The 13,797-nt window shown below is 34.7% G+C and overlaps 3 protein-coding genes across 3 annotated transcripts; 2 read left to right on the top strand and 1 right to left on the bottom strand.

Annotated features, from left to right (window-relative positions):
• Positions 1–64: 64 nt before the first annotated feature.
• On the bottom strand, positions 65–1,275 carry LOC132163611 (non-specific lipid-transfer protein 1-like). Its single transcript, XM_059573963.1, has 2 exons — positions 899–1,275; positions 65–789 (listed from the first exon to the last, which is right to left on the bottom strand). The coding sequence occupies exons 1-2, from the start codon at positions 1,255–1,257 to the stop codon at positions 780–782; spliced, it is 369 nt and encodes a 122-aa protein (XP_059429946.1). The 5' UTR covers positions 1,258–1,275; the 3' UTR covers positions 65–779.
• Positions 1,276–5,081: 3,806 nt separating this feature from the next.
• On the top strand, positions 5,082–5,653 carry LOC132163276 (non-specific lipid-transfer protein 1-like). Its single transcript, XM_059573498.1, has 2 exons — positions 5,082–5,453; positions 5,573–5,653. The coding sequence occupies exons 1-2, from the start codon at positions 5,095–5,097 to the stop codon at positions 5,580–5,582; spliced, it is 369 nt and encodes a 122-aa protein (XP_059429481.1). The 5' UTR covers positions 5,082–5,094; the 3' UTR covers positions 5,583–5,653.
• A 5,939-nt stretch (positions 5,654–11,592) lies between these two features.
• On the top strand, positions 11,593–13,105 carry LOC132164576 (non-specific lipid-transfer protein 1-like). The gene is made up of 2 exons (XM_059575106.1): positions 11,593–12,401; positions 12,534–13,105. The coding sequence occupies exons 1-2, from the start codon at positions 12,043–12,045 to the stop codon at positions 12,541–12,543; spliced, it is 369 nt and encodes a 122-aa protein (XP_059431089.1). The 5' UTR covers positions 11,593–12,042; the 3' UTR covers positions 12,544–13,105.
• Positions 13,106–13,797: the final 692 nt, after the last annotated feature.

Genomic DNA, 13,797 nt, shown 5'->3' with positions numbered 1-13,797 from the left:
GGATGCTAGAACATATGGGAATGAAAGGTCATTCCTATTGGATGTTGGGATGCTACCATGATGTCATCCTTTTTCCTTTGTATCTGGTTTAAATTTGATACCCTGTAAACTTTGTCACTAATTTCTCTTTCTCCCTTTCATGCACCGACTGAAAACAAGATGGCCTCTTTCTCAGTTTGTACCCATTTTTTTTTTTTGGGGTGCTTTTTCCTTCTCCTTTCCCCTGGTATTGCTTTCAATTTAATATTTTCTGAAAACCATGGTCCATGGTCCTCCTTTCAGTTGGCATTTCTAAACCAAGATGTTGAAGAGTTATGATAGTTAGGCTCAAGCTCATTTGCCAACGACTTTTAGAGTTGAAAATGACTCCTCTCTCATGCATGCACACTTTTTATTGAGGATGTCCAGAGACAACGAGTCAATCATGTTGGCATAAGCATCGATTGTTCCAAAGATTATCTTATCAGAAAGCATATAAAAACTTAAATAGATTGGACACAAAACTCTGCAATTCGTAGACAATATGACATTATATTTCTTGTAAGTTGTAACAGACATAACAGCATAGTATGTCTGAATTCTGATATCCATTTTCATTCTGATGGACCCCATGTATATTCCTTTTTTCATGTAATGAATATTATCTTGCCTAGAAAAAAGAAAAAAAAGACAACAGCATTATGCTTTAATACACGGACGGACGCTAGCTTCCCTGGAGCTTTATTTTCATCCATATTTTATTAGAAAATGCACTAAGCTAAGTGCATACAATGTTGCACCTAGTCCACCCTGCAAAAGAGATCAAGATCAAATTCATAAAGTTAGTATGTTTAATCATGTCAAAATTTAGAGAGAAGATTAATTTACAGATAATCCCGGCCAAAGAAAGAAAATTTACTTGGAACAATCAGTAGTGGGTGTAATTTTGTAGGGACAAGTAGTCCCACATGCCTCGGGTAGGGTGCCAACTAGGTCGTAGTTGATTCCAGGGATGGGTTTAAGACCATTCATGATGCAGCTGCATGCAGCTCTGTCATCTGCTGTGCCATTGGAAGCAGCATTGAGTGTTTTTATGCCCTCACAACAAATCGTTGGCACCGTCCCTCCGATGATCGCATAGGGGATGCATGGGGTGAGTAAGGTTGTGATCTCAGCACATGTTAGAGATGCATCAACGTGTTGATGAGCAGCAGCCACCAACATGCATACAAGCACTGTTGTGTATGCCACCTTAAAAGCTGCGAAGCTAATTGCCATCTTAGCAATTTTGTTCTCTCTCACGTACTAATTAAGCCTTTGCTTTTCCTTTGCTTTATTTCTGGGTATGGGGGTTTATATAGAGTGCCAACAATGGTGGAGGCCTCGACTGTTGCCGTCTAGGTCTCTAATGGCTGCGTGAAAACTGAAGCTGGGCCAGAAGATTTTTGCTCAATCATGATGGTTGTTGGCAAGAACATCCAAAAATGCTTCTGGACCTTCATGTGGAAAAAGGAGTTTCGTGAGTTGATCATGTAACTACATGTTGAAGATGGAAGATTATGCTAGGGGAGGAACTTGTCATTAACGGGCCTTGATTTGCGGGGACTTGGTTTCCGAAAAATGAATCACCTGAATAAAAGTATGCCTAAAACAAAGTTTTTTTTTTTTTTCAAAGCTAAAATGGTAGGCAGGGGCGGCTAAATGGGGTTACTCTATTTGGTAGTGACCATAGTAGTACTTTACTAAAAACTGCTCAGGAGGGGTCCATATGGTGGGAACCACATGCGCTTCTTCAATACCAATTGAGTCTTAATATGTGTCCAACCACTTCGTACATTTCCAATTTTTTTTACAAATTAATGTTACAGTTCATAATTAGTGAAATAATTAAGAGTGTATGATTGATAAATCAATCACTAACTAATCATTTTATCAATTAGAATTGTCACGTCAATTTGTTTTAGACTTTATAGTAAAAGTTATAGTACTCCTACACACCGCACTCATTCATAAATTGTCAAATCATACTAATTGTATTTGGGATGTTCAAGTTCCAACAGATCAATATCAATCTTTCCTGGCGGCACCCAATGCTCCAATTTTTCCGTCTCATTTTCTTGGCAATCAAAAAGAACACACAATACTTGACCAAAACACAATATTCATTTCTCCGTACGACTACTTTTAGATTTGACTGCTCTTGTAATCAATGCAACATCTGATGTTATCGAAAATGATATCCCAAGTATGATGATGAAGCACATGAAATCTTCAGCTTGTGGTTTGAATGGTTCAAAGTAATTTTGTCCGAAGATTGAAAAAAGAGTTCCACGAGAGGATTCAAGAATGTGGAAAAATGAGTTTCGTGAGTGAGTTGATCATGTAAACTTCGTATGCTGACATGGTTAATGGTTATCAACATGTTGAAGATGGAAAGATTATGCTAGAGGATGAACTTGTTAATTACTAAGCGGCCTTGATTTGCGGGAGACTTGGATTTCTGATAAATGAACCCTTCAATAAAAATATGCTTAAAGAAAAATTAATTGGACTTGTTGAGCATTCTTTTCATACCATTTGGTATTACTCCTCGTCATGAAACAAAATGTTTGGGGTACTACAATTTTTATAAAAAATAGACGTAACAGTTTATAATTGGTAAAATGATTAAATGTTGCATGGTGAACAAATCAATCACTAACATTTTACTAATTATGAATTATCTCGTCAATTTGCAAGAAATTTTGTAGTAAATGTTCGTAAATAGTCAAAACAAGTGTCAATCAACATTGGACCTGTTGTTACCGTGCGCAATTATTGATGAACAATATAGAATCGAAAAGAGAGAAAGATTAAGAGAGAGAGAGAGAGTCGAAACACAGCTTTAATATAGTTTGGCAATTTGCCTACGTTCATAGAGAGGCGGCTATATTTTTCTCTTAATGATCCAGGGTTACAACATAACATATATATAGGAAAAAACCCTAAACCCTAAACCCTACTTGTACGAACGTATTAAAGAAATTTCCAAAATACCCCGTACCGTACCCCGTCTACTTGGCCTTTCACTGGTATTAATATAAGCCACTAGTTTCAACAGAATCAAATACGCCGCCTAAGGACAAGTGTTCAAATTCGATGGAATGTTCAAGCTCCACTTGGCACTTTGCGGAGTCTTTATTGCAATGTGTCCACCCACAAATCAACCAAATATCAATCCTTAGATTTAGTTTGGAGGATAACCGCCAATCATTTTCTGAAGACATCCTCTTTACTTCGAACTTCTCTTCCTAGGTTTTAACTTCTACCCTAATTAGAAAAATTAATTGATTAACCACTAGTTTCAACAGGATCAAATACGCCGCCTAAGGACAAGTGTTCAAATCCGACTAGTCGTATATGGAATGTTCAAGCTCCACTTGGCACTTTGCAGAGTCTTTATTGCAATGTGAAATCAACCAAATATCAATCCTTAGATTTAGTTTGGCGGATAACCGTCAATCATGTTTTGAAGGCATCCTCTTTACTTCGAACTTCTCTTCCTAGGTTTTAACTTCTACCCTAATTAGAAAAATAAATTAATTAATTAAAAAAAAAAAATCTTCTTCCCCATAATTTCATTGCAAATCTACTCCAACATCAAGTCCGTTTGAGCACTAGAGAGTCTAGGTCAATACCAATGTTCCAAAAAGAGAACGAAGAAATTAATTGATGTGGAGAATAATTTTGGTGAAATTAAAAATATGATGATAAAATATACAAAATTCAAAAAATTTGGGTTTTTATAAGAAATTGCCGTGGTTATAGATTGTTGTCGAAATGGGGTTTGGCAGTACTGTTGTTGGACTTTGTGCTGGATTGAAACATGATGAGATGAGGACAGAAGAGTTAATAAAGATAAGAATATATACTTTGCGTAAAAGGCTATTTAAGAGGTTTCTTAACGAGACACGTTACATGTACATTTGTTGTACGTATGTGATTTATCTGTTTTTGTAAATTAATTATTAAATTTATAAGATTTATAGGTGAATTTTACATATTCATTCGGAGTAATGCTATAAGTTTTTTTATAGTCTTTCTAAAGTCATCTCAAATGTGATGTAATTTTTAAAATTACCGTTGAATTTAAGATGTGATTTATTAACTTTTAATCTATTAGTAATTTTAAAAGTCACATCAAATTTAAAATGACTTTAAAAAAACTCTAAAAAAACTGATAACATTATACTCTTTAATTCGTTCAATTGGATAAGTAAAAAAATTTGGATCTTGAGTATTTCTTAATAGATATTAGATATGTACAAAAAAGATATCTTAATAGATGTACAAAAGATATGTAAAAAAAAAAAAAATCTTCTGACTGATATGCCTGAAGTTCATCTTGCCAACCAATAGAAAAAATCTTCTGACTGATAAGTCTGACTTTTCATGCAGCCCAATATTAGTCTAATAGTCTTAGACAGCAACGGTTGAAGCTTCCACCAATTGTTGGCATTATCTATAACGGCTCTGAAAAAAAACGTTAATCATTATGTTACTTTTAAAAATATTAGTTAATTTAAATTTTTTTAAAAATTATTTATAAAGCCAAATTTTACCTAATAAGTAACAAATCATCCACTCTATATTGGCAAATCATCTTCCAATTAAAGAACCCAAGCCATACAAATTAACTCCCCCTCAAATCCATTCATAATTTTCTTGTCAGGATCATATAATTATGAGTGTCTTTTCATAAACCATACACTCTATATGACAACTTATATTCAGATATTCTCAATACAAAATCAGAGTGTTATACCCTCTCTCCTTCAACCTACATGCATGTTTTTCTATAAATAATATGTTGTACATGCACTTGTTTGGTTTGTATTTTACATTAAAAAAATATAAAGAAAAATATTACTTAATATATTTAAGTGATCAAGCACATTAACTTTTAATTAGTTTATTTGATTCGATCTTTTAGTACGTATTTTTCTCCCTAACACCCCTCGCCCTCTCTATATAAGGCGTAGATACCCATGTTGTTGTCCCATAAATAAAGCTAAGAAAGGCTTAATATTTATAGTGCGTGTGAGTGTTTGAGAGAGATCGAACAAAATTACTCCCATGGCAAAGTTCGTAGCTTTAACGATGGCATACACAACAGTTGTTATTGCATGCATGTTGATGGCTAATTCTCATCATCATGTTGATGCATCAATAACGTGTGCGGAGATCACAACCTTACTCACACCATGCATCCCCTACGCGATCACTGGAGGGAACGTACCGACCGTTTGCTGTGAGGGCTTAAAAATAACCGATGCTGCTTCCAACACCGTAGAAGAAGAAAGAGTCGAATGTAGTTGCATCCAGAATGGTCTTGCACCCATCTCAGGAATCAACTACGATTTCGTTGCCGCCCTTCCCGACAAATGCAACCATACTGCTCCCTACATAGTTACACCCACTACCGACTGTTCCAAGTAATTAAATCTATCTATCTATCTATCTATTATTATATATATATGCCCTCTTTTTTGTCTGAATTCTTTAGTATGACATGATTAAACATGCTAACGTTATGAATTTGATCTTTTTGCAGGGTGCCGTAAGTCGCCTTTTTCTAATAAAATATGGATATGAAAATAAAGCTCCAGTGAAGCTAGCTAGCGTCGACCGTCCGTGTGTTAAAGCACAATGCTGTTGTGTCTTTTTTTTTTTTTTTTTCTTGAAAGATAATATTTCATCACATGAGATCCAGCAGAACGAAAATGGAGCTCAGATATATGTAATACTATGTTGTTGTGTCTGTTATAAGGAATATAATGTCATATTGAACTTGTTATATACGAGCAACACCACTTAATTCTACGTCTGCGTTCTTTGTGTTTTACGATGAGATAATCTTCTTTGAACAATCGATGCTCACGCCAACGTACAACATTGACTCGTGGTCTCTGGAAATCTTCAATAAAAAGTGCATGCGAGAGAGAGAGAGAGAGAGAGAGAGGAGTCATTGAGAAATGAGCTTGAGCCTAACTCATTACTAATTATTTTATCAATTATAAATTATAGGACTCCTAATTGCACTCATTCACAAAAACTCAAGGCTGGTGTCAATCAACATTATTGAACTAGGCGTGACCCCGCCTAATCATATTTGGGATGTTCAAGCTCCCAACAGAATATCAATCGATCTTTAATTTTAGGTACCCAATATTCTGGCATTGTTTGGTAAACACCTCATCATGTTCAAATGCTGTTCATCATGTAGTTGATTATGTAACTACATCTACATGTTCACAGTCGCATGGCATGCTTATCAAAATGGAATATTATCTTGTTCTTAAGCGGCAGCTGAGAATAGTAAATTAATATCATATCTCATAAACGTATGGCTAAACTAAGGTAATTCCTTTCAAGCCACCCTGATTGTATACTCCTTCTATGGTAAAAGTAAATTAGATTATTCTAATTTTTATCGTGGATTTTTATTTTTTATTTTTATGAAATGACATAGCATTTCATAATTAGTGAAATGATTAGATGTATTAATGTATATAGTTGACAAATCAATCCTTAACTAATCATTTTATCAATTATTAACCATCAAAGTCATAACATCCCTAACAATAATCATTCATAAATATTCAAAATAAGTGTCAATCAACATTGGACCAAACGCGTCGCCTACGAACAAGTACTGTTCAAATCCGACTAGTCAAATTTGGGATATTTAAGCTCCACTTGGTACTTTGCTAAGTCTTTTATTGCAATGAGTCCACCCACAAACCAACCAATTAATATCATAATATCAATCTTCATCATTTTCTGAAGACATCATCTTACTTCCTACTTCTCTTGCTAGGTTTTAACTTCTACCCCTTGCAAATCTACTCCATACATCAGTCCCAGAAGAAAAGATAGGGGGGGGGGTGGGGGGTGTGGTTAGGGTTATAGATTTTTCAGGCCATCGATCCCATCATTTTGAATTTGCCATGTGTCATGCATAAGATATATCAACATACATACATTTCATTCATGGGAACAAGCTATACAGATAATGTACACAATATATAATTCATATCCTATGCATCCACATCCCTAACTTTGTATAACGTTGTTAAAGTATAGACACTGAGGCAGATCTTCAATAATCCATGGTACAGTAATTTAGACAATAAATATTAGTCTTATAATTATTCAGACGATAAATACAAAAAATTGCAGGCTGTTTTGTGGTGTCATACTGTCATGTCTCTCCGCTTGTCATGGAACTTTTTTTCCACATTTTTGGATCTTCTCACTGAAATCCTTTTTTCCACATGAAGGTCCACTAGCATTTTTGGATCTTCTCATGGATCGGAACTCCTTTTTCCCCCATGTAGGTCAACAGCATTTTTGGATCATCTTGCCAACAACCATCATTATTAAGGAAAAATCTTCTCACCCAGTCTCAGTTTTCATGCGGCTATTAGACTTACCTCCACCATTGTTGGCATTCTCTCTAACAACTCGAAACAAAAACAAACAAACAAAAAAAAAAAGAGTCGACTACGTACATCTACATTATCATTTTAAAAAGATTAATCAATTTAAAGTTTTTCTATAATCACTTATAAAACTCAATTTCACCTAGTAAATAAGCAATCATTCACTTTGTTATGAGTGTCTTTTTATAAATTATTCATTCTAAGTAAGCAACTCATCTATCCAATATGGGACGGAAGGGTTACGCTTTATATAAAACCTAGGTAGCCATGTTGTTGTCCCCATAAATACCCATAAATAAAAGCAAAGTTTTTTTTTTTTTCAGCCAGTTAGCCCCTAACACAAACATTTTTTGGTTCCTAGCCCATAATAATTTCTAGTTCCATCTCTTGGTGTACGTACGTCAAGTACGTGGCATGTTTCTCCGGCCACTTGTCGTGGAACTTTTTTTCCACGTGCATTTCGGATCTTCTCACGGAAATCCTTTTTCCACACGAAGGTCCACTAGCATTTTGGGATCTTCTCAAGGAACTCCTTTTTGCACATGAAGTTCCAGTAGCATTTTGGATCATCTTGCCAACAACCAAGGAATATTCTTCTGACTCAGTCTGAGTTTTCATGCAGTCCATTAGACTTAGACAGTAACAGTCAAAGTCTCCGCCATTGTTGGCATACTCTATAACGACTTAGGAAAAAAAGTTAATTAACTATATTTACGCTATCACTTCAAAATAATTTATCAATTTAAATTTTTTTTAAAATTACTTATAAAGCAAAATTTTACCTAGTAAATAAGCAACCACGTACCCACTCTATGAGCAACTCATCTTCCAATTAAAGAACCGCAGCCATACAAATTAACTCCTCCTTAAATCCATCCCTAATATTCTTGTCATGGCCATATTATGAGTATCTTTTTCTATAAACCACACTCTATATGGACAACTCATATTTGAATATTTTCAATACAAAACTAGAGCGTCACCCTCTCTCCTTAAACCTACATGTATGTTTTTCTATAAACCACCCACTCTCTATATAAGGCTTTGATACCCATGTTGTTGCCCCCGTATATACCCAAAAATAAAGCAAATAAACTCTTAATTATAGTGCGCGAGTGTGAGAGGGATCAAACAAAATTACTCCCATGGCAAGGTTGGTAGCTTTAAAGATGGCATACACAACAGTTGTTGTATGCATGTTGATGGCTGCTTCTGATCATCATGTTGATGCATCAATAACGTGCGCGGAGATCACAACCTTACTCACACCATGCATCCCCTACGCGATCATCGGAGGGACTGTACCGACCGTTTGTTGTGAGGGCTTAAAAACAGTTGATGCTGCTTCCAACACCGTAGAAGAAGACAGAGCCGGATGTAGTTGCATTAAGAATGGTCTTGCACCCATCCCAGGAATCAACTACGACCTTGTCAGCACCCTTCCCGAGAAATGCAACCATACTACTCCCTACACGATTACAGCCACTACCAACTGTTCCAAGTAAAATCTATCTCCTTTCTTTCTTCTTTTTTTTTTGTAAGAGTCTCCTTTCTTTCTTTGATTGATGGGATTATCTGCACTATTTTTGTCTGAATTCTTTAGTATGACATGATTAAACATGCTAATGTTATGAATTTGATCTTTTTTGCAGGGTGGAGTAAGTCCAATATTGTATACATGCACTTCTAGCTTAGAGCTTTTTTCTAATAAAATATATATGGATGAAAGTAAAGCTACAGGGAATTGGCTAGCTAGCTAGCGTCGACCGTCCGTGTGTTAAAGCACAATTCTGTTGTGTCTTTTATATATATATATATATATATATATATATATATATAGGAAAGATGATATTTCATTACATGAAAAAAGAATGTATATGGGATCCAGTAGAACGAAAATGGACCTCAGATATATATAATACTATGTTGTGTCGATCTGTTATAAGGAATATAATGTCATATTGTGTACGAATTGCAGAGTTTGTGTCCAATCTATATATTGAACTTGTTATATATATATATACGAGCAACACAACTTAATTCTACGTACGTCTGCGTTCTTTGTGGTTTATGATAAGATCATCTTCTTTGTAACAATCGATGCTCATGCCAACAAGATTGACTCGTTGTCTCTGGAAATCTTCAATAAAAAGTGCATGCGAGAGAGAGAGAGAGGTCATTTTATAAAAGTCATTGACAAATGAGGTTGAGCCTAACTATCATTACTAATCGTTTTATCAATTATAAAAGTCAGGACAGGTGTCAATTAACATTGAACCAGGTGTGACCCTGTTCAATGCTTTGGCATTGTTTGGTAAATGCTATACCATGCTTAAATACTGTTCATTTTTTGGTGAAAAAAAAAGAATAATAATTGATATAAAAAAGGTAAAAAAATATTATTAAAAAGTGAAAAAATTTTGCTTCTAAGCAATCAAAAAGAGCACCCAATACTTCACCGAACAGAAGATGAGAAAAACAAAAGAACCCAGTAGCTAGGCCACCACCCAAGTGAGACTAGTACACATGTTTGACTCAAATTTTCATTGTCATTGTCATTTTCTATGTGGACTGTGGTCACTAGGTTTTGATTTGACTGCTCTTGTAATCAATGCAACATCTGATATTATTGAAAGGGGGCCCCAAGTATGATGAAGCAAATGAAAATCTTGAGCTTCTTGTTTGAATGGTTCAAAGTGCTCTTGTCCATGGAAAAGGAGTTCCATGAGAAAATCCCAAAAAATTCAACTGGACCATCGCGTGGAAAAAGAATTTCCGTGAGAAGATCCAAAAATGTGGAAAAAGGAGTTCCGTGAGTTGATTATGTAAATACATACATGCTTATCAAAATGGAACATTATCTTGTTATTAAGCGGCCTTGATTTGTGGCGAAATGAGTTCTTAAGCGGCAGCTGAAAATAGTAAATATCATATCTCATAAACGAGTCATGCTATGCGGCTGTCAAAATTTGGCAGCCTAGCCCTAGCATTGGACATATATTAAAAAAAATAATAAAATTTTATTTTTTTGTTAATAAAATTTTTATGAGTTAATATTTAGTTTATAATGCCTCAAAACTTATTTTTGGATTCAAAATTAAAATTTAGGGTGGAAGATTAATCCTTTATGGATGATATCACTCAAAAAAAGATTCGATCATCCTAAATTTGATGCTAATACCTCAAATTTGGTTCTAATACTTCAAATTTAGATTTCCCTTTAATATCTCTCTTCTTCAATTTAAATTTTTTTTTTAAAAAAAAGTCTAAAACTTGGCTGCCTCAATTTGGCAGCCGGAAATCTCTACTCCTCATAAACATATGGCTAAACCAAGTTAATTCTTTTAATTTGCCTTGATTGGTATTTCTTCCGTTATTATAATTTTTATTGTAATATTTTTTATGAAACGACGTAACATTTTATAATTGATGAAATGATTAGATGTATTACTGTATATAGTAGATGACAAGTCAATCAACAACTAATCATTTTATCAATTATAAAACGTCAAAATCATAACTTTTCTAACAATAATTATTCAACTTACAAAATAAAATAAAATAATCATCCATAAATAGTCAAAACAGGTGTCAATCAACATTCAACCAAACGCGCCGCCTATGAACAAGTACTGTTCAAATCCGACTAGTCAAAATTGGGATATTCAAGCTCCACTTGGCACTTTGCTTAGTCTTTTATTGCAATAGTTGAGTCCATCCACAAACCAACCAAATAATATCAATCTTCATAGATTTGGTTTGGTGGATAACCGCCAATCATTTTCTGAAGACATCCTCTTTAATTACTTTGTACTTCTCTTAAAGTTTTTAACTTCTATCCCATAATTCCACTGCAAATTTACTTCATACATCAGTCCGTTTTTCAGGCCATCCCATCATTTTGAATTTGCCATGTGTCATAATATATATGTCAACATACATACATTTCATTCATGGGAACAAGATATGTACACAATATATAATTCATGTTTAATGCATCCAGATCCTTAACTTTGCGTAACGTTGTTAAAGTATGGATATGGACGCAAATCTTCAATAATTGTGAGTATAGTAATTCGGACAGTAAATATAAGAGTTTTATAATTATTCAAATAGTAAATACAAAAAATTGCAAGCTATGTTGAGGTGTTGTACTAAAATCCTTTTTTCCACATGAAGGTCCACTAGCATTTTTGGATCTTCTCATGGAAACTCTTTTTTCCCTATGTAGGTCCAGAAGCATTTTTAGATCATCTTGCCAACAATCATCATGATTGAGGAAAAATCTTCTCACCCAGTCTCTGTTTTCATGCGGCCATTAGACTTACCTCCACCATTGTTGGCATTCTCTCTAACAACTCAGTCACTATATTTGAACAACTCATCCTCCTAATAAAGAAGACATTTTTTTTCCAGAGCCGTGTTCTCTAAACCACTCACTCTAAGTATACAACTCATCTGTTCAATATGGGACCCAAGGGTTACGCTCTATATAAAGCCTAGGTAGCCATGTTGTTGTCCCCATAAATAATATCTACCCAGAAATAAAAGCAAAGAAAGGCAACAAAATTACTCCCGCATGGGCATGGCAAAATTTGCAGCTTTTAAGAAGGCATACACAATAGTTGTTATTGTATGCATGTTGATGGCTAATTCTGATGTTGAAGCATCTCTATCATGCCCTGAGATCACAACCTTGCTGGCTCCATGCATCCCCTACGCGATCATCGGAGGGGCCGTACCGACCGTTTGTTGTAAGGCTGTAACAACATTGGATGATGCTTCCAACACCGTAGAAGAAGACAGAGCCGCATGTAGTTGCATCATGAGTGGTCTTTCACTCATCCCAGGAATCAACTACGATCTCGTTAGCACCCTTCCCGAGAAATGCAACCATACTTGTCCCTACACAATTACAGCCACTACCGACTGTTCCAAGTAAATCTATATATTCCTTTCTTTCTTTGACTGATGGGATTACCTGCACTATTTTTTTTTCTTTTTTTGTCTGAATTCTTTAGTAGGACATGATTAAACATACTAACGTTATGAATTTGATCTTTTTTGCAGGGTGCAGTAAGACCAATATTGTATGCACTTATAGCTTAGAGCATTTTTCTAATAAAATATGGATGGAAATAAAGCTCCAGGGAAGCTAGCTAGCGACCGTTTGTTCAAGCACAATGCTGTTGTGTCTGTTTTTTTTTTTTTTTTTTAGTTAAGAATTAAGATAATATTAAAATGGACATAACTCAGACATATATACTATGTTGTTGTGTCTAATATTATAAGGAATATAATGTCATATTGTGTACGAATTGCAGAGTTTGTGTCCAATCTATATACTGAACTTGTTATATATGAGCAGCACAACTTAATTCTACATCTGCATTCTTTGTGCTTTCTGATGATAAGATCATCTTTGGAATAATTGACACTCATGCCAACATGATTGACTCCTTGTCTCTGGAAATCTTCAATAAAAAGTGTGCATGCACGAGAGAGAGAGAGAGAGAGGAGTCGTGGGAGCTGAAAGTCACGAACTTGTCTCTCTTCTTTTAAGTGAGAGAAGCTCTCACTTTCCTGTGTGTGGAAAAAGTCCCTCCTCCTAACTCTCTTTACCTTCGTTGCGAGTGCTCAAAGAGGAGAGATGAGCTTCTTCTTTTCCCTCCTCCCAACCTCCCGTTTCCCTTTCCCATCTATTCCCAGTTTTTTTCTGTTTGGTTTTTCTTGTGTTTTCTTTGGTATACCCGTCTAATCTACAGCTCCACTTCCCCCACCACCACAAGTTCGGCTTGTCTTTTTGGAAAAATATGAGTTGAAAAGGGAAAAATATAATTGGTTTTCTTTCTATTCAGAAATTGCTTGAGATATTATCAATTTTATTACAATTTTTTTACAAATTGACGTATTAAAATGATTAAGAGTGTATGATTAATAAATCATTTACTAATTATAAATTGTCATGTCAATTTGTAAAAAATCTTATAACAAAAGTTGTAACACAACCACTCATTCGTAAATAGTCAACACAAGTGTCAATCTACATTGAATTAGACACACCGCCTATGAACAAGTACTAAAATTTGAGAAATATGCTAAGCTTACATACACATTTTACAAAAAAACTTTTATAACATAATATGACACAATATGATTGGTTTCTCAAAAGTTAAATTTATCTCATTTTTAATCAAATTGTGCCACATCATGTTGTAAAAGTTTTTTTGTAAAACTTATTTGTAAACTTAGCATTCCTCAAAATTTGACCAGCTGTATTCCAGATAAGATGACAAGAGAAAAGTTAATAAAAATAAGACTACATTGTGTCAAA

Source organism: Corylus avellana, chromosome ca10 (genome assembly GCF_901000735.1).
Source record: "Corylus avellana chromosome ca10, CavTom2PMs-1.0".
Classification (NCBI taxonomy): Eukaryota; Viridiplantae; Streptophyta; class Magnoliopsida; order Fagales; family Betulaceae; genus Corylus; species Corylus avellana.
The sequence above is the reverse complement of the archived record's forward strand: the minus strand, read 5'-3'. Positions and strand labels throughout refer to the sequence as shown.